The sequence below is a fragment of the Engystomops pustulosus genome, chromosome 4, assembly GCF_040894005.1.
Source record: "Engystomops pustulosus chromosome 4, aEngPut4.maternal, whole genome shotgun sequence".
NCBI lineage: Eukaryota > Metazoa > Chordata > Amphibia > Anura > Leptodactylidae > Engystomops > Engystomops pustulosus.
Window position 1 is genome coordinate 50,304,771 of NC_092414.1, and position 27,547 is coordinate 50,332,317.

The window sequence follows — 27,547 nt, forward strand, 5'->3', positions numbered from 1 at the left end:
GCTCAAATATCAGCTTTAACGGGAAGCCCCATTTGTAGCGAACATTTCTAGATTGCAGTAGTGTAGTCACATTTTTGAATTGCCTTCTCTTGTTTAAGGTCCCAAAAGATACATCTTGTAACACCTGTATGTCCTTATATTAGTCAGGGACTGTTTTCTTTGTCCTTACCGCCTGGATAAATTCGTCTTTCACATGAAAATAGTGGACCCTAGCAATAATAATGAGGCATGGGCAGGGGCTGAGACATGTTTTTTAATTCTGTGTGCCCTGTCATTCGTAAGATCAGAGTCCTTTGCTTCGGGTAGGTAGACTCTCATTAGATCTCATATATATACCAGGATGTCTTGGTCTTTTATACTTTCTGGGACCCCTTTAAGGCGGATGTTATTACGCCTAGAGCGATCTTCAAGTTCCATAATCTTTGATTCCTGTAACTCCAACAAACAAGCTATTAAGGTTATAGAAATTTATATAGCCACCTGGGCTTGGTCATTTAAAAAACTTAGAATTTCAAGGCAGGTTATGTACTGCCCAAAAAATCTGGGAGGTGCAGGTTTCCCTGTTAGCGTGTTACCAAGTAATGGCCTTATTGGAACCTATCAGTAAGTGGTGGATGGAGGCGAGGTGCAAGATAGGTGGATGACCATCGAAATAGAAGTGGCTAATGTATTTACGTTAAAGGCCCTGTTGTTGGGGAATTTTTGTAGCTGATAGGGAAAAAAAGATTGCGAATTATACATAGGGATATTTTGGAAACGACGCGATCGAAAGTATATGCCTGGAGGAAATACCATAAATTATTTGGTAATAAGGTAAAATTCTCCCCTAAGGAGCTGGATCCAGGCTGGTATTAATAACTTGGAGTCTATGAGGATGGAGTTGAGGCAGCAATATAACCTACTGGTTTCAGATTGGTTTACTTATCATAGATTAAGATCTATAACACACTTGCTAAGTGATTTTTTAGAAAAGCCGGCATATACCAGGCCTATATTTTTTATATTTATGAAGTCTGCTAGATCTAATGGGGGTACCTCAGTAGCATATAATGACATTACGTACCGCTATAGCAGGGGTAAACAACCATACATGTTGAATTGGGAAAAAGAAGAAACTTGACCCTGTCGTAAAAGCAATGGAGGGATGAAGGCAATTTCCCTTTGTACAAACCACATAGCTAATTTGTTCAAACTCCGCACCAGATGGTACCTGACCCCTCAAAAATTAGCCAGAATTAATCAAGATCGTAGCGACACAGCGACAACCCTGCATACGTGGTGGGACTGTGCCCAGGTGGTTAATATTTGGAATGATACTTTTAAGCTTATTACGAAAATACACAATACGAGCATGGGGGGAAGCCATACCATTGCCCTTCTAGATTTTTATACCAGTGCTTTTTCAGAAAAGGAAAAATGGATAATTAGTAGGTTGTGTGCAGTGGTGAGAACAGTGATTGCTAAACAATGGAAATCACTAAGCCTCACTGACCCAGATATAATAAGGGAGAATATGAATGAGTTCTACTGCTATGAAAGAACTATGTGGGAGAAAGGTCTAATAAGTAATAAGAATTTTAAGCAAAATTGGAATGGTTGGTTGAAGCTGTAATTCTGAGCAACGTTGAAAGGCGCTGTAGGGGTATCACATCACATCATATTAATATTAACTTACCATTTTAACTAGGTAAATAGATGAAGGTCCAATTAGGAAATCCCCACACCAGCTGATATATACTATTCTCCCTGGAGGCCATGTAGTGTACGCTGTAGCTTCGTTCTTTCCTCTCTTCTTCCCCTTCTTTTCTTTCTTCTCTCTTCTTTTCTCTATACTGGTGGCCCCCTCCTCTCCATGCGCTCCTCTTAACCCCCACCCCCTTTTTCTTTCTTTTTGTAACATGCCATTTAGATATTTGGAGAAGTATACATTTGAAAGATTTTTCTTTCTTTGATTAATTATGTTGTATGATCAATGAAGGAGTTACCATTCAAAAAATGGAAATTTGGTGAAAATTTAGGAAAATTAGCAACTTTCTGATTTCTTAATTAACTATATGTTTGATTTTCTCAGACACAGGACAAAAGTTGGCCACTGGTCACATGTCGACATGCCTGGGCAGGTCATGTGATCATAATTATGTTTGGCTATAGTTGGTTGGTTGCATTGCATCCACTATGGCCAGTGTTGTGGTGAGATCCATCTCAGTGAAGTAATGTGCATTGATGGCAGTTACACATCTTTACTATGGTAACAGAGCAAGAAAGTATGTTATATCATCACTGGGAGCAGAGCATAAGATGGAGGAGGAGTTACTGAGAACTATAGGATAATGAGAACTGTAGTTTCCACTGGCGGCAATCTTGGAGATAACGTTGTATGCTTTAGAAAGCCCTAACATTTTGTGAATCATAAAATCAAACAATTTAATCTTCATTTTGTTACTAACGCCATTGAGTTTTGTTATATTCATTTATTTATAGCATAATGGGTTTTTGTATCAGATGTTCATATTCCCAGAATAACCCTTTAATATGTGGTGCTAAGTCTGTATTTTGGTGCCTGACTTTAGTGTTTTTTTGGGATATTTTCACATTGGGACTCACGGCCTTAATGTGTTTGGCGCCGCATAAGAACATCATGAACATCAGAAATGACAAACCATATTAATGAAGGGGTTTAGAAGTTGATAGACTTGATTTTATTGGTCTAATTATGCACCCAAAATTGTGCCAAAAAACGTATCAGAAAACATTGAGACAAAAAATGTGTGAGTGTCGGAGTTTTTTGTCACGCCCTGTAAATCAGCGGAACAAAAGGAAAAATGCTGAGATTGCCTGACAAAACACAGGATCAATACGGTTTTTCGACCCTAACACTAAGAAAATAGGTTGTTTTTGTGTTAAAAATCACTAAAAAGTTTCCACTACCAACATGTATTCTTTTTGCTTCAATCAACATATGATATTTTATGATGATCTATATTATATTTATGCCAATTAAAACCAAATGAAATTGCATTTAATACATTAGTTAACTCTGTCTTTAGGTTTTGGCTGTAGATGCTTTACATTATATTTTCTGTATGTGATTATATTGTGAATTACAGTTACAGCAGCCTTATTGATAATAGACACAATAGTCTACAGATAATTGTCAATGCTTATGGGAAAAGTTGTGCTTTCTCATTGTTTCCAATATGGGATTTAGATAAACAGTGTCATTACATATTGTGAAAGGTGATGCTCATGTTATCTATATATACCTGTTATTGTAATAATGCCTATAATGATAATAAGATTAAATATAGACATTGACATGAAAAAACACACCAAAAATATATTTTACATAATAAGTTTTGTTTTTAAAAGGTACATTTTTAATGACACTTTGGTTTAAAGATGATTTAAAGCTATTATTCTGTGTATTAATTATGTTTTTAACCAGGCTAATTTTTAATGCTCTTAGAAGAAAGTAGATATAAAATTTCTGCTCTAAGTGACTAAACGTTGAAGGAAATCTACCAGTTCAAAAAAGTAAAAAAAAAACCACACATACTCACTTTCACTCCTCTTCATGCCAATCCCAGTGCTCGTCTTAACTAATCTTAGCTAATTATTTACACCTCTCGCACCTCCTTCTCCCATGCTGGGAGAGGGGGGTGACATCATGCACAGAGTGTGAATAATTGGCAGTTGGAACGCCAAACATCTCATCCTCGTGCTTTGGGCTACTCTTTATAAGTCTTTTTTTTAGGTGATCCCAGAGTGTCAAGATTAGGGCACACAAGGATCGATTGAAGAGGAGGACAGGTGAGAATATGGAGTTGTTTTTTCCTTTTTTGAAATAGTAGATTTACTTTAACAGTGGGCACATTAAACCCTTTCACAGACACCTTGAGGAAAGTATGTAACCCTTTTTCAGGATTAGAATTATGTAATTTACTTTTTTTAGACTTCAAACCTCATACTATACCTTGGTGGGTTCTTGTAGAATCAGTAATAGGAAATGCTATTCAAGCTTCTAACTTTTGACTTACTTTAAACTTATTTTGGCTTAAATACTACCTTATTTAATGAAAAGAAAATATTCAAAAAGCACTTTTTAAATTAGCAATATAGTTAAATAAAAGATACATGATCATTTATACATAGTGAATATGTACGGTTGAGTCACACAATTTAATAAAATTAATAAAAGTTTACATAGGCTTTCAAACAAAAAGCAGCATTTCAGAATATTGCTCTTTCTACACCAAAAAGTTTTAAACATTACATGTAACACAGAACTAACGCAGACAACAATTACAAGTACACATAGGTTTCTTCACCATTTTATAAAAAAATGAGTTATAACCATCTCCATCTTCACAACTTCTTTAACACTCTCTATTTACAGTGAACAGGAAATGGGACAAAAATATATTTTATGATAATGAAAAACTAAAGTTTTTACAAAGCAAGTGCTCCCTAGTCTTTTAATAATGTCATTTCATCAAAAAAGACAGAGAAATTGTATTGGTACAAGTTTATCAAGGCATTTTGCCTTGCACTAGCATTACTCTCCTTAAAAGGCAAACAGAGCTCAGGCGATCCTAGGAATACTTGTAGAGAGTAATCCACTTTGCCTAAATAATTATTCAACATCATCATTCCATCAAACAAAGCAGAGCATTCAATAAGTTTGAAGTCCATCATACATAATCCTGGTTGTAAGCCACACATTGGATAGAATTATATAGAAATATGTATTGTAAAAAATAACTACAATTTAGTACTGATAGCGTTCATATCATGCAAGGCTTTGACATGAAAGATGCAAGAACATCTGTATATCCAGTTCAGTTAGGATTGTCATCTGTACATAAAAGAGAAGGGACCATGTCTTGTATCATCCTAGTACTATGAGGAGGTCTAGTGTCACATTTATCATGTCCTTTGGCTCACCTCCTTATTTGGGGATGCAAAATACCAAGCAAGAAGCTTCCCAAATCTGTAGCCAACCAGGTAGGGTCTATTATGACTGGACCAACTCCCAATTCCATCGCAATTGCATGGCATGTATAACCGTGACTTAATATTGTATTATGGGCTAGGAAACTTAATGCATAATTAACATGTGACATGCTAGTGAAGCTACATGGTACTGACTCTCTTAAGGTTTCTCATGATGTCCAAGCTATAGTAGCAATTAATATAGAGAGCAGAAATTTAGAAAACTGCAATCAAGCAATCTGGCCTAAGAACCAAGCTTAATTTCTTTTTACACATATGAGATAAGAGTGTATACTAATTGTTTACTCAGAAGCTCTGTGGATTTCTCTGGGCTTATGAGCACAGTATTGCTCAGCCCTTCGTCTGAAAAGAAAGCTAAAAGCAGGTCCCATTCTTGACCATGTTTGTGGCTCTGGTCTCCCATTTAAGTCTGTGGGACTGTGAAAAAAACTGTTTGCACAGTTTCCCTACATTTTCAGGCCTTTTTATTTTAGGAACTTATCTACTGAATTGATAATTTAGTGTAGGATCAGGAAAAGATCAGCCAAATAAAGAATGTTTGTGATAGCTTACATTCTGCTTGTGTACAAACTGGAGAAAAATCCTTGAATTTCACAAAGCTTCCCTGCTTAAATAATATGTAACTGTTCGAGCTCTAAGCTCTTAGTTGAACATTGGGGCCTATTTGCCAGACTTATTATTGGGTGTGCAAGTCAGAATTATTAAGAGGTTCTGCCCTCTTTGCATTTTTTTGTATAGCACTTGTACGCCAGTATCTAAATATTTGGCAGTCCTGGGGCGATACAGACTTAGGCTTTATGCACATGACCATGTGCAAAAATGGCCGCAAATGGGAAAAAGTTTCCAGCCCGTTTTTGCTGCATGGAATGAGGGAAATCTGCTCACCTCTCCCATCATCATCGGGAAATGAATGACTGTGCCACAAATCCAGACATGAATAGGACCTGCTCTACAATATGTGGTGCAGCCACTCAGCTTGGTCACAGAATGGTGAGACATTGTGTGATCTTCGTACTGTGACTCTGAACAATAGACCGCAATGAGAGCCATCAGCTAACTGTTGTTTTACGGCTAGCTCACGGCCCTCATTTAGGGTTGTGACCATTATTCAATAAGCTGCAGCGTAGAGCCATTTTTTGGGTAGATTATAGCATATTTGACAGGTGAAGTTGTATCCATCCTGGCCAATCTTGTTCTTTTCCTTCTTTTTTTTTTTAAAGTGGCGCATGTGTGATGAACAAGGAGTGATACATCATTGTTTCAAATTTAAGAACAATCCTTACTGAAAATGTAGTATTTGGCTCTCAATTTGATGTACATGATGAAATTTCCAGGAAGGTATGGTAACCATGGGACAAGTATAATGATCACTATGGAATAATCATGTCTCTATAGGTCACTCATGTATCATAGGACTGAGGAAGAATAATTTAGCTAAATGGATAATGCCTGGTTTTGTATTGATTTTTGCATGAAGGTCACCTCAACAACTAAATGTTTTTAGCATATAAACACAATTTATTACAAAAGATAGTAAATAATGTTTGAGAAAACGGAAATGAAGGCCATTTTTTAATTAAGGTAATATAAAAAGTTGGATGTTTACTGGTAAGTATATAGCAATCAATTAAGTTTTTTCTCATCTGACACACAAAGCAGACTTAATGGGGTGTGAGGGGAATGAAAAAAATTATATCTATGGAAAAGGGAAACCTGTTGAGTAGAGATGAGCGAGCACTAAAATGCTCGGGTGCTCGTTATTCGGTACGAACTTTTCCCGATGCTCGAGTGCTCGTACCGAATAACGAGCCCCATTAAAGTCAATGGGAGACCCGAGCATTTTTTCACTAACACAACACATTAAAAGAACAGTAAATAATAACACATTCCACATGTTTCCAGATGTTTTAATTGTAAGAATACATTAAAAAAACACTATTCTTCACTTTATAGGTGTTCGCGCGTGTCTCCCGCTAAGTTAGGAGATGTGCGCCGAACATCTGGATGTGAAGAATAGTGTTCTTTCAATGTGTTCTGCAATTAAATGGTCCTGTGTTCACTGTTTTCACTGTTTTAACTGTTTTTATTCTATTCTTCACTTTGCAGATGTTAGCACAAGTCTTCCGATAATGTCGGAGATGTGCGCGCACATCAACAATGTGAAGAATAGTGTTATTTGAATGTGTTCTGCACTTAAATGCTCTTGTTTTCACAGTTTGCACTATTTTTATTCTATTCTTCACTTTGCAGATGTTCGCGCATGTCTCCCGCTAAGTTTGGAGATACGCGCTAACATCAGCAATGTGAAGAATAGAATAAAAACAGTGAAAACACGAGCATTTAAGTGCACATTGCAGAACACATTCAAATAACACTATTCTTTACATTGCTGATGTTCGGCGCACATCTCCGAACTTAGCGGGAGACACGCGCGAACACCTGTAAAGTGAAGAATAGTGTTTTATTAATGTATTCTTACAATTACATCTGGAAACATGTGTTATGTGTTGAAGAACAGTGTAAACACTGTTCTTCTGTGTCTTTTATTAATTTAATGCTCGAACTCGAGCCGGCGAGATACTCGTCCGAGTAACGAGCCGGTCCGAGTATGCTAATACTAGACCGAGCAGTATACTCGGACGAGTATACTCGCTCATCTCTACTGTTGAGTCCTATCGAGATACTAGTCATCGGTACACATCAGTATCTAGCAATGCATTTTATTTTATAGTTACTATAGCCTAACATACTACTAAAGAGAGGACCTGAAGCCACAGTAGTAAAGACCCACAATTGCTTCTGGCACCAAACGCTTTAAATGCTCCCTGCAAAGCCATAGGGGGCATTTGAATTAATGTGGTGCATGCGCACTGGCACTAACTTGCGCTACCATTCTGGAAGGATTTTTGTTCCCTGGGATGTCATGCACCACATTAATTTAACTGCTCTGTGGCAGCTTTTCTGGGAGCACTTATAGAGATAACACCTGAGATTGGTGTTGTTGTTGAGTTGAACCCAGATGTAAACTAATTGAAGTTTCTCTCTGGGTTTGGGGCCTGAACCTGCAAAATTTAGTACAGACCCACACTTTGTGGTTCAGGTCCACTCAACACTACTTATTAGGAAAATTATAAACAAGTCAAGGATAGTGGGCTGCACTATGCCACTAACTTGTGCCACTGAAATTTTGTGGCACAAGTTAGTAAAAGGATTTTCCAAATATTTATTTTCAAGGTCAAGGATGCAGTAGAACATGGAAGTACTCATTTTAGCTAGAACAGCACTATACACTATGTACTCACAATTCTTGGTTGAGGTAGCTGATGGGATAAGTCCTCAATAGCAGTCTCATAAAATCAAACTAGACAATTAATTATGATTGAAGAGTGTTTAAATCTCCTTATCTCCCTTTAATTCTAAAAACTGTTTAGAAGTTTTGAAAATGTCAGCCATTGTCAATTGTAACCACCAATGTGCACCATTTTGCCACATGATTTAGTTGGAGGTTATCAAAGCTTGTACATCAGTTTTGCAGGTGTCCCAGTCCTGAAGTAGTCTCAATAATTGGTGCAAGGGGACGTGGATGGGACATGGATGGGTGAGAAGGGGGCTGCCCCCATCCATATAATGGAGCCATAGCTGGCGTACATTATAGCGCAATTTGCTGCCAGGCAGGATCTGGAGACGCCGGGCATATCAGGAGGGTGGAGCCTCTAGATTCATGCTTAAAGTTGGGGAGGGGGGTTTACATCAAGTGATATATTTCCCACAAAGTTTACAAAAATGTGGAAAAATGTTACTTACCAAATATTAATTCTGTTGTTTTACAGCTTTTAGTAAAACTACCTTCCACATCTATCATGTAGTTGGGGGTTAGATTGTTTTATAACAGTTTTGGCTGATTCTTAACTTGTAAAATGTATGGGAAATTTTAATGCAGCTGGAACACAGATTGCTTGATAGCATTTTTTCATACTTTTATTTAGTAAATTTAAGTTTTTTAGCACTTTTTTATCTTAATAATGTTCTTGACTTTTCAGTATGTAAATGGAATAATACATGAATAAATAATAGGAAAACTAATAATAAAAATTCAGGTGACCATAGGCTAGTGTAAAAAAATTTGGCAGTATGGTTATTACACTGAGGTAAGCAAGTTCCACTATAAAAGCTACTTATAGGGTAAGGTAAGGTGAAGTAAGGCATTGATGAATTGTTTTGATAGGAACAGAAGAAGGACAGAAGATGTTTTTGAAAAATGAAACTGATGGAGTTGTCCAAAGATTGTAAGGCAGAAAATAATTAGAAATTTAAAGGACACCTATTAACTTTAATTTACTTGATAACTAACCATATTGGGACAAAATGGGCTTCATTGAACCCTAATGTCATACCCATTATGCACCAAAATACTAATTTGTATATAAATGCATACAGTTTGTTTTTTACAGATTCTCTTAAAAATGCATGCTTGAGTTACAGAGCACATTACCTACAAGGTCAACTGTTTAGTTTAAGTGTCACCTGGTAGCTGACCAATACTATTTAAACTTTAGCTATATAAGGGAATATAAAAATAAAAATATTTAATTCAGAAAAATCAAAATGTTAGTATATTGTGTACATTTTCAGCAAAACATGGCACAGATTTGTCTTCAGCACCAGATAACTAAAATGTATATAAAATAATACTGAATAAAATAATGGTCTACCAATCACAATGTAATACTACACTGTATTTTACAATTTTATTAATATCTCTTATAAAATTTTGCAGACAAGTTAAATACTCTTTTTCCAAGTGCCCAAAAAACCTCTTGTTACCTTTATTATACTGTCTTTAAATACATTTATTTTAACCCATGTTTTATAATATAACATCATCTAAATACTGTTGGCTGTATTTTTGGCACATGCATCTACAGTCAAATCTTTTTTAAAGAAAGCTTATTTAAGAAGACCACTCTTTTGTTTAGTGCAGTCAACCTTTGACATATTTTCAGTTCCATCATATACTATGTTATTTTGAAAATATGTTTTGCATATTCTTTAATTCAATGCAATATTTGGTGGTCTCTCTGTATAATATATTCAAAAGTAATACTCGATTGGACTATGCATTTGAAGTATGTTGGCACAGATTATATACAACTACACAGTCCGTTTTACTATGTGAGAAAACTAAGTGCATCATTGGAATATAAGTCAACTTATAAGCATCAAATATATATTCTCCTAAAGAGGATGTTTTCATTGAATAGAAACAGCTACAAAAATTTTACGTATAATGCGAGCAAAATCTAAATATATATATTTATACAGGTAGTCCCCGGGTTACGTACAAGATAGGTTCCATAGGTTTGTTCTTAAGTTAAATTTGTATGTAAGTCGTAACAGTACACTTTATAATTGTAACCTCAGGCAAAAATTTTTTTGGTCTCTATGACTATTGAATTTAAAAATGTTGGGTTGTCATAAGAACCAGGGTTAACTATAAATCCCAATTGCAGACACCTTTGATAGCTGTTACAGCAGTTTATTGTAGCCTAGGGCCACAGTACAGTAAATTATCAACATCCAGAGGGCCGTTTGTAACTAGGGATTGTCTGAAATTAGGATTTCTTAAGAAGGGGACCGCCTGTATATATCTATATATATTTATTTATTTATTTATGTATTTTTATTTCAGATATTTTACTATTTGGTTTTATTTTCAGGGGGATATTTCTGTATATAGTTTATTTTTCTACATTCTTCCTTGAAAAGGAAGTTCCCATAAAAGAAATTGGACTATTCTGTGGTTTGTGATATGGTTGTTAATCCTGAAGACATTTGTTAACTAGCAACAAAATTATGCCTGGTATTTCTTGCATAAACGGGTATAATTGTTCATTAACAGGTTGCATTCTTGAAAATTACACAAATATCCAGTAGTTATGTAGAACAAGCTTCCCCCACGTCTTAAATTTTACAACTGATAACATAAGATATCAAGACTTCCTTTTGATTTTTTTTTAAATATTTTTTAAACATTTAAATTTTCTGTTCTGATCAGCAAGATTTCTAAACAGTTTTAAAACTGAAGCAGTGGGAATCAGTCTTAAAATGTATTTAGCATTTCTTTTGCTATCAACAGTAAACATTTTCTGACATGTAGACATCAGAAAAGAACATCAAGGGTCACCAAAACCTATAGAATTTTAATAAAGCTCTCATTTTGCATTTCTGTGCTTCTGTGTTTGTAATTATTATTATTGTAAATATTGGAGATAATATTTAAATTTCCAAGTGAACCCCTTGTTCTCTCTTAGAATGATCTTTGAAAATCAAAACTTGTATTACAGAATTCTATTAGAGTCTATAGTTGATAAAGCAATACAGGGTTTTGCTAAGTCCACCAGAGCAGGAGCTGCATTGTCTTTGACATAAAAGTTATAGTGACAACCATAAATAGCTCCAAGGAAATAAATAAGATATGCAGGTCAGTTCTGTAGGGGTCCAGTCATCCATGAATGGGGAACCTTTACTTACCACAATATGTTTCATATTTCTATGTGGTTCTCTTGCTACATAACAATGCTACAACTTGTGGGATAAAACTGTCAATGAAACTTTATCTTCAATTTAAATAGCAAACTATATGGAATATAAGAAATCCAAATGCATTCAATTGATTGTGTACTCATTGATTATTCCTATTGATTGTAGTATCCCTTTGGCCAGTATTTTAAGATGCTGAAAATAATATCCCAGGAATGAAGATTGCTTTGTAGTCTTATCCTTAAGGCATGTGTAATGGTACCCAGGAAAGTGCAGAACAATTTCATTTTCATGCATGACATGAACATAGGTAGCTATGGTTTAGCAATTGAAATAATTCAAAAGATCATTTACCTAAAATAGCACAGGCAGACATAAAAAGAAAACATAACACAGTATGGTACAGTCCATTTGCTTTGTGTTGGCCTCAAAGGATGCATGCATTAACCTATGCACTACAGGGATTAAGGTATTAAAATATTTACATCATTTTACATGTGCTCTCCAACTGGACAGTGAATAGCTTTTAATGTTATAAAAAGTATTGTAAGCTTTACCTCTATAGATAAGTTGTAATACCTCAGTGTTATAAGTACTAACATTGAAATGCAAAGAGATTTACATCTCATGTTCAAGTTGGCATGGTCTGTATGTGCCACACTGCATTTCCACAGAAGCATCTCTTAACTCTAAAATATATTCCTTATGATTCTTATACAGTGTAATAGTCCAAACCAAGATCTGAATAATCAGATCCACTGTCTCAGTTTTCATGAAAAACCAGCCTATGGCACTCAATACATTGAATTAACTGATAAAATGTGCATTGGTGCTATACACAAACCATATAACTTCTTAAATGAAAAATATTTATGCATTATAAGGCCTGTGACGCATATTCATTTTGATAGCGTATTTTCTATTATGTTTTAAAGATAAAGATACGATACCCAATAAACCAAATTAAATAGGCAGAAAGCAGTTGGGAAGAAAATTCGGGAATAAGAGTCAATTTTTGCAACACGGATATGTATTCTTCCATGTCTCCAAGCACCAGTTCGGCAATCCTCAAAACAGCAGAAGAAACTGGCACAATCTTTTCCATCAAGACACTCATAACCATATTCTTCATCTCTCTCTTGCAAATGTGTGGCATTGTTCATCTGAATCGTTGCTGATCGTGGTCGAATGTCGATAGTTGGAGCCTAATGTCATATGATCAAGTGAAAGAAAATATTGTGTTAGGCAGTATAATATAGTTTACTATCATATAGAATCATTTTTATACAGAGTTCCATAATCAGTTTAGTTATAGTTAAACTCATTTTAGATCTCTTTCAAAAGTATGAAAAACCTTTGATTTAACATTTAAAGAAAAGAAGCTTATGAAAGATACAGTATGATAAATAAAAATTGTTTCCACCTCTATGCCCACTCATCATCAAAGGGTGCACAGAAACTGTTGGCTTTTGGAAATCTAAACAACCAAAAGTCACGATAATCCATATGCTAGCACATTTTGGAATTAGTTTTGAAACGCTAAACACATACTCACTAGGCATGTTATTTTAAAGCATAAAGAGCCTACTGAATTGACCTACTATGAAAACAGAACACAATTCTTTTCAATAATAAAAATAAAGACTGAGGTTAGACACAAAGACGGCAGCAGGAATCATGGAGCAGATGTCATGCAATTACATAAAATAATATACATACCATATGTAATAAACAGTTTCATCCAAAGCAAGAAACGACTTTCATCACATAAAGTTACAAAATAGCATTTAAAAAGGTAAAGTAAACCACTTCTGTGATTTAGCTTTCTGGAGGCCTGAATGCAGGCAGCTTCTCTATTTTTCAATCTCCTTTTTAAGTCATTACACACCTGCTCTCTGCTGAGTACATGTGCATTCACACATGTTGTATTGGGTTCTTTTAGGAAAAACAAGTAGTGTTAGAGACTAGTGTGTTGAAATACTGCAAGGCAAAATTTATTTGAGAATTCTGCTATACTTAGCCAAATATTTGACATCTTCTTTTATTATTTTATAGATTCATAGATCTCATCTTGAAAGAAAAATTTCATTGAAATTGTTAATGGAACCGGTTGAGGACACAATACCTCGTTCATATCCAAAGTAGTGTTTCTTGTCTTATGTGTTAAGTAGGTCCTCTTAAACATCAACTTCCACTTCATGCATCTAATATTCTTGCATGCATCATTAAATTCATATTTGACTGTTCATGCTCTTATTGCTCATACATATTCCCCAAGTGTGATTGGTCTAATAGTGTACTTCAGATGGCAGCTGAAAGTACTGCTAGCTTATAGTCTTCTAGCCACAAAAATCACAACTCCTCTTTGCCTCCATCGGCGACATACTAGGCCACATGTATCATAAGTCTGGCTTTCTCCATCTATTTTCTTAGACTTTTCTTAGCCTTTCTGCTGGTCAGATGTATCTTAGTTTTTCTTTATCGATATATGTAGAGTTTGGCCTGTAGTGAATTTGTGACTTTTTTTTAAAAACAAAAGGTGCAATAAGTCTCCAAAAATTGCAAACAGTTCCCCAGCTAATATCTGTGTCTGGTCAGGGGCAACTGTAGATTTGTGCCAAATTCTGTGACTTTTTAAAAAATTGGTAACTCAGGGAAACCTGCAGAAAACTAGACAAAGGGGAACTTTGAAGGGAGACAGATTTAGGGGCAAAAAAAGTCGCAAATGAGCACAAGCACCATGAAAAGTCTAAAAAAATGAAAGAAAAAGGCAAGCCATAAGTTTAATACATGCCCCCAACTGTGTCAAGAAATGGGATTTAATTATCCGTAAACTACAGAACATTTGTAAGATGCTATAAACTGCTGTAAAATAAATTGAGCAATTTTTCTCTATGAATTAATTTTAATTCTTCCAATATATATTTTATAGTAGTATATAAGTAGTCCCTTATTCACAATTTCCTATTTGTTGAAAATTCATGTGATCCTTTTCTTCTGGCGGGCCATGTAATTTTATTTTTACCTTGTGCATTTCACATGAGTTAATAAGCCCATATGTATTAGACTCCCACTTCCCATATGTACTGTTTTACATTTGTAAATGGGTTACAGGAAAGAGTCTATACAAGCCTTAAATATTCAAATGTGTTTAGCCGTTGCACAAAAATTGTGAACTTTTTTAAACATCAACTTCTGGATATAAGAGATAAATCAGATGCAATACTGCAAAACTCCCTATGAACTTTTCTGGTGGGTGAAAAAAGCCGCAAGAATAGGCACCAAACAAAAATTGCAAACTTTTTCAGACCCCTAGTCTGTTAGATTATTCAAAAGAATAAAAATAGAGGGAAGCTGTCTCTCACACTGTCCCACTTTTTTAGTTATAGAGCTTAAAGATAGATACTTGAGCACAACATCACATGGTTAACAAAAAATTGCAATTGAAATATAAAATTAAAATGGTGTCGAATATGAAAAAAATATATAACTTTAAAGAAAATAAACAAAACCATATTGGAGTGTGAGGACTCCAAAGTAATGCCCAGAGCCCACATTTTACTCTGCAGAAAATCTAAAATATAATTTTTCCTTCCACCATGCAATATATGTATTGTGTAAGGAGGGAGAGAATTATGTATCCACAAGGGACTAGGGATGGGCGAATCGATTCTAAATGCGTTTAGATTTCAGGAAAAATTCTATTTGTTACGAATCCAAAGTTTACAGTGAATTTTTTTGTTTTTTAAATTCCCCCCACCTTTATAAGCAAGTGTTCCTCACTGTTTGGCGATAGTGTTCCTCACTGTATGGTGGTAGGGATACCAAATTTGTGTAGGTTTTATGTTTTCATACATTTACAAAAAATTAAAACGTCTTGTACAAAAATAATTTTTTTATTGTGCCATATTCTAGGGCCAATAACTTTTTATACTTTTGTGTACAGAGCTGTGGGTGGTGTCATTTTTTGCAACTTTTGATGACGTTTGCATTGTTATCATTTTAAAGACTGTACGACCTTTTGATAACTGTTTATTGAATTTTTTATATTTTTCAAAATGGCAAAAAAGTGCCATTTTTGACTTTGGGCGAACAGGGTTAAACACAGTGAAAAACTGTTAATATAAACTTTTTTATTTTTACTTTTACTATTTTTCAGACTCCTTAGGGTACTGTAACCCTAGGTTGTCTGATCGATCCTATCATATACAGCCATACTACAGTAATACTGCAATATGCAGCAAAGACTTGCCGGCTATGGAGAGGGCTTGTAGATTTAATGCTACATATTCAAATGGATTATCTATGACTTTAGATGTTCATCTCACTAACATACAACCCTTTGAGTAAACATTTCATTTGTCATTTAATTTTCTTCATATTAGTTTCCTGTATTTAGTGATAAGGATTCTACTTTAATAATTATAGGGCCTTTCCCATGAAAGAAAGTTCTCAAATTTTAATCTCCTAGTGAGGGTTACACAATAATTTAAGATAATTAAGGCGTAAAAAAGATAATTTTAATGCCTTACTTTGCAAATTTATTTTGACTTTGCAATGTCAGTTTTATTGATGTTTCTCGTCCTATTACTCCTTAGACAGCTCAGCGTAAGAATCCAGAGTGTGGGTGGGGACTCTTTTAGGAGACATTTCATGATTACTCTGTGCTATGAGATGCTGTGTGCTAACAATGTGCTCAGATTGTTATGGTAAAGAGTTTATGTACACTTTTATTTAGCTTCTGAACATTTTACTAGCATCTGACACATAGAAAAAGAGAGATAAAAGAGATCAAAGATGAGAGATGATGAGATCCATAATGGATATGAAACCCAATGACACTTGTTGCTCTGCTAGGTCACCTATAACATAGCGCACAAACAGAGTCAGTTCTGCTACATGCCTCCTTCTGCACACTGCTGCTTGCCGGACAGAAATGCCTGTGTCTGAGCTGGTCTTGTAATCCATGGGGGAGGGGCAGGAAGCAGAGAGTGCTAGCACCATGCAGACAAGAGAAGCTATTCATGAGAAGAATCCAACCATATTTCTGTTGTTTACATCTGTGAAATTCTGTATTTTTGTTAACAGAGAAATAGAGAATGTGTTTTTTTTGTTATCCTTAGCATATTGAAGAATACCCCTTTAATATACTGCTCTACTGTATAATCAAATATTGACATGCAACATTTTGTTTATCTCTCAGATTTCCTATTGGCGCTCAAACAAAACTGTTTCCGCAGATCATAACAAGCCAAAATAAAGATCAGCTAAAGCAGCAAAGGATAAAGTTATGTGAAAAACAAACAGCAAGTAACCATTCCCTATATTACATATCATATAATAACAAACCTATCATAAATGAAGGGGCATTTTAAATAAAATAATATGTAGGAACTACTTGCACTAAGGTAATCTACAGTCACAGATTGCAGATCTGACCTAAAGGAGTTCAACTAAAAGGCAGCAAAGAAAAATAAATAGTTTATCACCATCTGCAGGTAGTGCTTTACACCTAACAACTTCAAAACTCACATTCATGTATTAAAAGGTATAATTAAATATTTTTGTACAGAATGCTATAAGTACTCTTTTCAATGAATGAAGCCTAAGAAACAATTATTTGAAGATCAAATCATGACCTAAAGACCTGGAAGAAAAAATGTGATACATATTACAGACCCGATGTTCCCACATAAATATGCCAGCTAAATTTAGATTTATTTTAAAATGACTTTACTATTGTATTAGCTACTTACCTGATATTCAGTTACATATTAAACAAAAGCAAACATCAGACTTTGTTTCATTTTCAGATTTAGCAATATCATTAATTCCCTTATTCATATTATTTTATCTCAAATATTCTTGGAAAAATTGTTAAATCAGCATAGCATATTATTGATATTTTACACCATTAGTTATTAGTTTCCTTTGAAAGTTTACACTAAATTTGAGTACTGTGCTGAAAAAATATTTATAATTATATTAAGAAACAACATATTTTGGTGTCCGATAAGACAGAGAAAATGTGCACCTAAAAGAGCGTGTTACTGCTAAATCGGAGTTTGCGCCACATTTATTAATGAGGTGTGCCACAATTCTGTCTGCCTCACAATTCTGCAGCATGAACAAAGTGCTCCACAAAAAATAGTGCCCACTTCCTAAGCAGTGCAGGGGGCGCTAGATTCATGAAAACCATGCACCAGTTTTGATGAATCTGGCGCACCCTTCACACTCCACAGGCAAACTACACAAAGCACAGACTGCACTAGTTCCCATAAATGTGGGCCAAGCATTCAGCATAGTATAAACCATTTTAATTAAAAATTCGGCAGCTATTAAGAACTAAACATAAAATATCAACACTATTGAAAACCTACTATAGTGCTATTAGACTGGAACAGTATGGGCGAATGCATTTGTTCTACAATAAATATAAATACTGAAATATTATGGGTAAGAAGGAGTCTACTTTGTTTATGGTGTAAATGAGTTGACTCAGATGTCTAATTTCTAGAATTCGCCCATACAGATTATGAAGGCTAAAGAGAGAATGAGTGGAATGGCCAAGGTGCTCTGCAGCTCATATAATAACACCTATCATCTGCAATTTTTCTCCAAGGATAGTATCACAAAAATGATTTTTCAGTAGTGACTTCATTCTGTTTCATTAGGTTATGGTGGCTACTGTTGATATGATGACGTCTGTAAAAATGAACCATTTCGGTTTGAAAATTGACACTTCAGAAATAATAATAATATAAGTAAATAGACAGATAAATAGTAGAATTATTCCAGGGAATGTTTATACATATCAACACAATTTTCTATACCCTAACACTACTGAAAATTCCATGACACTGTCCATGATGTATAAAATATCACTAACAACCATTAAAGGGAGTCTAACAGTTGCAGAACTGGTGCAACTAAAGTCATCATTGTGTAAGACACTCTATAAGCTTTCCACAAATACCATTCCTTTTTTTTTTGCATTGGCACTTTAGAAAAGATTCTGTTTTAATCTTTATGCAAGTTCCTTTCTGGTGTGCCATTATATTTGCTGTTTCAGCATTTCTTAATGGCTAATCACTGATAAATTGGGAAGGGTTATGGCACTAAATAGATGAACTAAACTCACAAATATTTTAGTTCAACATTTCTTTAGTATTTGTCAATATTATCAATATCAGAACATACGATTCAGTAATGTTTTGCATTTTAAAAAATGTATTTAACCTGGTTCGGGCTCAGTTGATAAGTTTAGAATCCAGGTAAAGAGATTTAAGAGATTTACCAGGCTGTATTTCTTACACGGTGTCCCTGAATGTATCATGTGACATGAAATGTCACATGACACACTCAGTATCCTCATGTAAGGACTATAGCTCTCAGGAAGCCCTGTTAATCTCTGAAATGGAAATCAATGGAATCATGTAGATCAACTGAACCCAAACCAAGGGTAATACATACATAAAAACTAGACAATGCTCAGTTGTATATTCTGTTACTGATAATATTGATGAATACTAAAGAATTGTTGAACTAAAATATTTGTGTCCGTCGTTCATCTATACATTGCAGTTGGAGTAAGATGGGACTCCCTATTGTTCACAAACCTACATTAAAAGGAAACACATCAGTTTGTTCATTATAATTGGGGAAGGATTTTAAGGAAAGCTCATCAAGTGTCCAACACAATATTGTTTCTACTTGTGGGGGGATCTGATACTGGTAGGCTCCCTTTGAATAAATTGAGAGGTTAGTTGTTATAGGAATATAAAAGGAAATTAAAAAACAGTCATTTCTATCACATTTCAACTTTTAGCCATAGGAATGCTTAAATCCTGTAAATCACATCTTTGTTCACAAAAGAGACCATGTAAATCAACCAAGTACATGGAGTTCTTAATAAGGTTCTATGTCAAAAATGAATAAATTAGAAATGCATAATATGGAATAAATAAATCCCAACCTTTACTTTTACCTTTGGCAAACGATTTCTCAAAATGTAACTTGGGTCAAAGCATCTAACAAAGAGATAGTAACCTGTAAAATAATTTTATTCTTAGGTCGGGGACCAGTCTGATGTTGATGATGACCTATCATTATTAAATGAATGGGTTCCAACAAATAGAACGGACACAGAGCAGCTGTTGGGACAATAAAGATGAAAACTCTTCATCAAGTGCCAAATGCACTGAACTGATGGTGGTCTTCACTACCGGCTATTTACTAACCTATAAACTGCAGATGTGTTTGCAATTAAGCAGATTTATATTTTTTTCCATTGTTATATTTTATTAGACCCTTTCCATGGCTAAAGGAAATGTGATTCCTTAAATATATTCCTTAACAACGCTTCAAGATTTTGCAAATGATAGATGTAAGGCTTTACAGGTTTGCATCATTCATGTAATGGCACATTTCTGTGGTGCAATGAAAATGTGATGATAATTAACTTTTGTATCATAATAATAGATGATTACTATCAAATATTTTTGAACAATAGTGACGTTCCAGTAATGCTGCTGAATCAACTTTCAGAAACTAGAATATACGTAGTATTTTGTTAAAAGGAAAAAAATATTGTGATCTTTAATTAAGTTAATAGCTTGCTATAATCCGAATTTGGGCTCTCAGTTCAATTCAGCAGACACATGCAGTGAATGTCCATTCCACAAACAATATACCTTGAAGGAAAACATCCAGAGAAGCTTTTGTTGTACAAATAAGAAAAGAAAATCAGACTTTAGGAGAAAAAAAAATCATAAAGAAAAAAAATGCAGATAAATATAGGATTCAGAAATAAGTAAAATATAAAGCAAAACTTTTTTGAGTTTAAAGCACCAGAAATAATAGAGATCAACTGAAATTTTAATTAATAACCACCAATGTAATGGTCAATGCCACCTCATAGCCACCTGAAGTAAAGTATAGTATGTACTACATATTGTCTCACACACACATCATGGCTCACAGAGGTTAGTCAAGAATTCCTCATGAAACAATAGTTATTAGTGGGGAGCCAACATCCAGCCCCCTGTACTGTTGCATTGTTTTGACTACAGCATAAGAGGAGTTCAACCCCTTCCTGGCTTCATGTAAAAAAGGCCGTAAAGGCTTGGTAGAGCATTAAAAAGGAGGTATCACAGCGTCTCATGACGTCCATGAGATCAATCTCCTGGCAGTCATTGCAAACAAAGGGTTTTTAAACCAAGTATTAGAAATTATTATCTTTTTTACAATTATTTAATTTGTATCTAATTACTTTTGATTATATAAAATGGAGGAATTTTGTTGAGTTCTTTTACATCTTTATGAAATCTCTTTGTTTAAATAACTGGATTAAAGAAAGTCTGAACTTCAATTGCATCTGATTTGTTTTGTTCAAAATTCATTGTGGTAATGTATAGGCAAAATGATAAAACTGTTCATAGTATCATTGTATATAGGGCTGGAAAAAGACGCAAGTCCATCAAGTCCAAACTCATGTTTCTGTCCAAATATTTATGGACGTAACTCCATGTGTAACATATGTAGGCATAGCCCTACAGAGCATAGCTGTTAGTTTGGGTAGGTAAATGGTGGTGAGGGATTCTAAAACAGTAATCTACAAAGGCGTTCGTCAATTATGTTGTATCTAATAGTCAGCTTACTGAATCACTTATACAAATACTGTTTTATTGCATTTAGCTTCTTCTCGCTTCCATTGGAAGCTAGGAAGCTTCATTTTATGGTCCATTAGCAATTTGCAGTGGTCTACCAGAAAAAAATTTACAAAAAATAGAAACAAGCAGATACAAGTTCAGTGGAATGTTTTGGAAATCTTTCATTCACAAATTTAATTTGTCATCATCATGCTTTAAGATACGCATTGATAACTGTATATAAAAGTTTAGGATATGTTCAGTCATAGATATGCTCTATAACCATGGCAGACATCTATGATATGCTTTGTCTTAGTTTTGCAGGACACATCCTCTTTAAGAAAATGCTTTGTTTCAACCTATGAATTAATCTTTTTCCTTTTAAAGAAACTATTTAAATCCAGGAAAAAAAAATCCTTCTCAACTTTATGTAATAGGGGTGTTGGTGAAGAATCTAATAGTTTTATAGTTTCATGTGTAAATATGTGGAACCACTGGCGGATACATAGGGTTTGGGATTTCTACCTGAGCAAGAGTTCCCTCATCAGGGCCTCTGATCTAATATAATTGGATTATTATTAAATTGTATGTATATAATATATAATAAAACATAATGATATATTATAATGGAAGCAGGACAGAAAGTAAAGTTCCATACATGAAACACTGTTCTGAATGGAAGCTGCTTTACCTTTACCTTCTCTAAAGGAATATAGAGCAACTGGTACTAAGGGAAGATACATAAAGTATTTAAAATAAATGTGCACATATTTTCATGAAACATCCAAGTAACAGAACAACATGCAGCCAATTATTGAAACATTTACATTTAAGAAATACATATTTTCACTACATACATTCCCCAATCATAGTAACTAGAAATATAAAATGTGTACAAATGGTACAATCATTGTTAAGCAAACAGCTACCCTGAAAAACCTATTCAAGCTATAAAGGTTCCCCTACTAATCCACCGAACTTCTCTTCTGTGTCTAGGACTTATACCTACTATATTGCATTTTTAGACTTGGCACATGGCCACCTTCCTTCTAAAATCAACTTGTAAACATATGCTAATGAGCTAGAAGGTCTCTGAGGGCTTTACCAGATCCTCTCTGTGCTGCAGCTTCACATACTGTTACACTATGCTTCTGTACAGTGTAATAGCCTGTAAAGTCAAAGTATGGAGGATCTCTGGTAACAACCTTCAGAGCCCTTCTGACCATTAGCATAATTTTAAAAGTTGATTTTAGAAGGAAGGAGGCCAGGGATGACAAATACAAGAAGATTACCACAGTCACAGTGAGATCTATGAGTAAGTGTCCCTGGTTTATCATGCTTGCTTTTAATGGTAGATTTCCTTAAAGGTTGTTGCCCCTGCTTAACATAGTCAAATACATTTTATTGCTATTTATTAGACTTTCCACACTATGGAACACTTTAGGGCAGATTTATCAAAAGTGTTTCAAAGTTAGACTCTGCAAAGTTAAATGCAGAGTTTTATATTGCACTAGACTTGTCACTCAGCATCAGAACCTGTGATAAATCTGGTACAGTATAAGAATGTCTAATCTAACTATGAAACATTGACTAGTTGGGAACTGGTGCAGAAAAATATGCATGTTTGTCTCACAAGATTATTGAAAAGAAGAAGGAATATTTACAGTTTTGGCTTGCCTTTTATACTCAAGTGAAGACATAAAGTAAAAAGTCACAAGTGCACATATTCTCATAAATCTGTCTAGAATTTTACATTGAGTAATATAAAGGAGGGGACAGAGGGAAATCTATTTGCTGTGTTTTATTGAGAACAAGAAAGGAAACGGCTGCAGACATTCATCTGGCTTTTAGCTTATCTCTAGGAGAAGAATGCATCCATTCAATCAATCATAGAGTAAATGAATAAGACAATAACAACTAATATAAGATTAGAAAAAAAGGCTAAAAATATGCAGATTATATTACTGCTGCCTTCGGAGGGGTCTTTTTCATTTGCAGATTTAAACAAACTAATAAAAAACAAACTGTTGTTTTAACAGTACCAGCCAATAAAAATGTTGTTTTGTTAGGAACATAAAATGCAGAGTAATCACTTCTTCTAATCAAGCCTGGGCCCATCCACCCATCGGGAAAGGGAAGGAGGAGGTAAAACAATATTGCATTTTGCTTACATATATAGGCTGTGCATATACTGTACAACCCACAGGATTTGACGCCACCTCAATGAAGTCCTTTATTTTTGACCTTTGAATCGGTTATCAAACAGTATAAAATTAAACCATTTTAAGTAAAAAATAAAGGGCTAAATTATGTTTTCTATCACCATACAAGTATAATATAAGAATATTTGTATTAATGATATAAATATAGCAGTAGTCTTTAAAAGGAATTTGGATTTAGCTACTGCTATCCATTTTGGTCAAATTCACCAATTCTGAATAATGAGGACGGGTTGTCCTTCAGATGCTAGTGATATGTCAGGGAAGTTAAAAAAAATTCTACAAAACACTGGGACTGACCAGTGCCCCCTCTGGCTTGATTATTGCTCCAAAGTACAGAAATGTCTTCACAGGTTTCCTCCAGCACATGTATAGGGCTTAGATATGCTATAGTCATGGCCTTTACTCCTCCATGCAGTAGAGGTTTCTGGGGGAGGAGGCTTGTGATGACATTACTGTCCTTAGGGACTCACTCCACCCACATCTCTCGAAGCAGAAGTCAAGGGCATTTTTGACTTGTGAGCCTGTTTGTACTTGGTTGGTGGCAGTTTGGGAAAAGAATTCTGATGACTCATTTTGTTAATTAGTAACCAAATTAATCCAATAATATTAATTATATACAATAGAACTAATTTTAGTATACTTACTGGGTTCTTTTTCTTTTTTTCTTTGTCCTTACTTGGCTTCCTGTTGCTGACAAAATAATGGAGTGTTCCATATTCCACCAAGGCAGAAAACACAAAGATGAAGCAGACAGAGACAAAGAGGTCCATTGCTGTCACATAGGACACCTTGGGCAAAGATTTCCGAGCAATAGTACTGAGAGTGGTCATTGTCAGGACGGTTGTGATGCCTATAAAAAAAAAACATTACATTTTATGTGCAAAACAAATGTGGTGAAAGACCATATGATTTAAACTGCATAATGTCTCGCATTACAGCATAGTGGGGGTAATTTATCATGCCTTACAGAACAGAAAAACATAGGGGGGATTTATTATGACTTGTACAGCAGTTTTCTGGCATACAAGCCATGAAAGTCACAATTCCTGATGCATGGCCAAGATATTAAGACTTTTTATCTCCCTATACCATCCTCACTCTGAGTAGGCCAGAGTGGAGGCTATTTCCAAATTCTCTGACAGGCTAGAGCCGTTTAGTATATTCTGCGCTATACAGGCAGTCCCCTACTTAAGAACATCTGACTTACAGACGAACCCTAGTTACAAACGGACCTCTGGATTTTGGTAATTTACTGTACTTTAGCTCTAGGCTACAATATACAGCTATAAGAGTTATCAAAGGTGTCTGCAATTAAGATTTATTGTTAATCCTGGTTCTTATGACAATCCAACATTTTTAAAATCCAACTGTCACAGAGACCAAAAAAATTCTGTCGGGAGTTAAAATAATAAAATATACAGAACTCTGTATGTAAGAAGAAGAAGAATCTTGTATGTAACCCATGGACTGCCTGTATTCTATATTGGTGGGGGAATATCATGATTGGGATGATAGGATAAATTCCCCACTGTTTAAAAGACATCCACAAAGTCACAAAGTTCACAATTTAAAGATTTTGTGTTTTTGATATTGAATATTAAGCTTACCAATTTACCACATTTATTATAACCTGAACATAAAATTGGCTTTAAGGGGTTGTCCACTTTCAGCAAATGATTGATATGATTTGTTTAAGAAAAGATATATATAATTTTCCAATATACTTTCTGTATCAATTCATCACAGATTTCTAGATCTCTGCTTGCTTTCCTGCTATAAAAAGCTTCTATGTTTACTTCCAGTGGATAGAAATCTGTCTGTGATCATGTGAGGGACACACAGGTGTTAGTATGAGGTGTTAGTATGGTTTGTGTAAGAAAAAGATATATATATATAGTTTTCCAATATACTTTCTTTATCAATTCCTCAGTTTTTTAGATCTCTGCTTGCTGTCCTGCTATAAAAACCTTTTATGTTCACTTTCAGTGGATAGAAATCTGATCATGTGATGGACACACAGGTGCATGAGGCGTTAGTATCACGGCTCTGATCATTCTCTTTGATATTAACTCCAAAAGGAATTGATACAGAAAGTATATTGAAATATTCTATAACTTTTTCTTACACAACCATATCAATTATTTGCTGAAAGTGGACAACCCCTTTAAGTGCAGATCTACATTAGTTCATAGATTTAATTTCTGCTTGATCTTAACACGTTAGACAAAGTATTTCTGTTGCAAACAAATATAGTTTTTTTCTTTATGACAATATTTATATATTTTTAAAGATATAAACTTTAAAAATATACTTTGAACTAAGTCTCCACATGCTTACTGAGCAAAATAATACAAACTGACACTTCCTCTTTTCAGCGATAATCTTGTTAACATCCCAGATGGGAATCAATTAAATATGGACTTGCAATTATTAACCATTTAATAACTTGGCCCTTTCTTGTTTTTGTGCTTCGTTTTTCACACAACTCCGTCAAAATGTTTTTATTTTTCTACATGCAAAGCTTTTTTCTGTACACCATCTATTAGTCCATCAATGGAAAGGAGAAAAATTCTAAATGTGGTGAAATTGATGAAACAAACACATTTTCTCCATTTTCTCATCAGCGCGTTTTTTACGGCTTTTACTATGCGCTCCAAATTACTCATATCCTTTATTTTTTGAATTCGTACAATCATGGGGATACCAAATTTTTTATTGTGTTTCATTGTGTTTTAATACATTTTTAAAAATTCGAACTTCTGTACAAAAAAATAAGTCTTCATTTCACCATCTTCTGCTAACTTTTTTAAAAATCAGTGTTCACCTCCAAACTAATGTGTCTATGGACATTGTGGTTGCCATAAAGCATATCTCTAAATGCTGTTAAACAAGCTAGCTGCAAGTCATCACAGGAAATTATAAAATTATACACAAACTACAATGAGAAAAACTAAAATAGGTAAGCAAAGAAAAGACAAAAAAAAAATGTTTATCGACTGAATTTTATTAGAAAATACAGGATAAATTTACCAATAAAACAATCATTAGCTTTGTTTGTTTCTATACCACAGCAGGGGGTTTAAACATGATAACAATGGAGCAGATTTATCAAGCTGTCTGAAAGTCAGAATATTTCCAGTTCCCCATGGCAACCAATCACAGCTCCCCTTTAAAATATTCATGAGCACTGGTAAAATGAAAGCTGAGCTGTGATTGGTTGCCATGGGCAACTAGAAATATTCTGACTTTCAGACAGCTTGATAAATCTGCCCCAATGTCTCTCGTGCTACTTCGTGTAAGGTACTGTAACAAAGTTGGCATTAGCTACACATTTTCCTTCTACTGGAATGGAGATAATGTTCTGCCTTTTCTCTTTTGCCAGGGAGCATTGCCTGTTCGATCAAAGTCACTAAGCCAGATGTAGAGACTGATAGAACTGAATAGTACATTCAATGGCCCACATTCCTTATAAACCTTACGAAAAATTACCATCAGATATTCTTCTAAACGTATCCTCAGTATTTATTGTTGAATCCAATTTATTGCCTTTGTACACCCCACATACTTCTAGGTACAACCTCCGGACTTTAGCTCAGCCTCTAGGATTGTAAGACTACCCATTTTTTACAAGCATCTTATTTATATTACTTACATTTAAAAGCAGTCCATCTAACCAAATCTCATAACATAATTATTCATAATTAGGCACTAAAATATGTATGCAAATGAGCTACAATCATAAAGGAACTACAATTATAAAGTATACAGTTCCGACTTGCATACAAATTCAACTTAAAGGACACCTGTCATCAGGTCTGTGTCACTAGTCCTGTCACCTCTACCTGTTGGAGCAGCTCACAAGGATCCCATCCCAGCCTTTATCTAGTTATTTCATACATTAATCATTGTAAAATCATCTATTTTTTATTATGTAAATGAGGCTGGTCACATGGTCAGAGGCAGTGATGTCACCCCTGTTACCCCTCCCCTCTCCTCCCCCTGCTCATGTCTGTGTGTAATATATAGTAAAGTATGGCTAGTGTGTGTGCTGCATCTGCTGACATGCTGCATCCTCCTAATACAGATGTGTGATACACAGACATCAGCTACACATGAATCTGA

General features: G+C 34.7%; 1 protein-coding gene across 2 annotated transcripts in view; it reads right to left on the bottom strand.

Moving 5' to 3' along the window:
- Positions 1-4,141: 4,141 nt before the first annotated feature.
- The window catches only part of GABRG2 (gamma-aminobutyric acid type A receptor subunit gamma2), an 82,554-nt gene continuing 59,148 nt past the window's right edge, over positions 4,142-27,547 (bottom strand). Inside the window, exons 8-10 of one of the 2 annotated variants that reach the window (XM_072145892.1) lie at positions 24,070-24,275; positions 20,247-20,270; positions 4,142-12,758 (exon numbers count right to left, since the gene is read on the bottom strand). In XM_072145892.1, coding sequence (XP_072001993.1) covers positions 12,483-12,758; positions 20,247-20,270; positions 24,070-24,275 — 506 coding nt within the window. In that variant the 3' untranslated portion in view covers positions 4,142-12,482. The remainder of the gene's footprint in view (positions 12,759-20,246; positions 20,271-24,069; positions 24,276-27,547) is intronic. The other variant, XM_072145893.1, reaches the window with a different exon arrangement.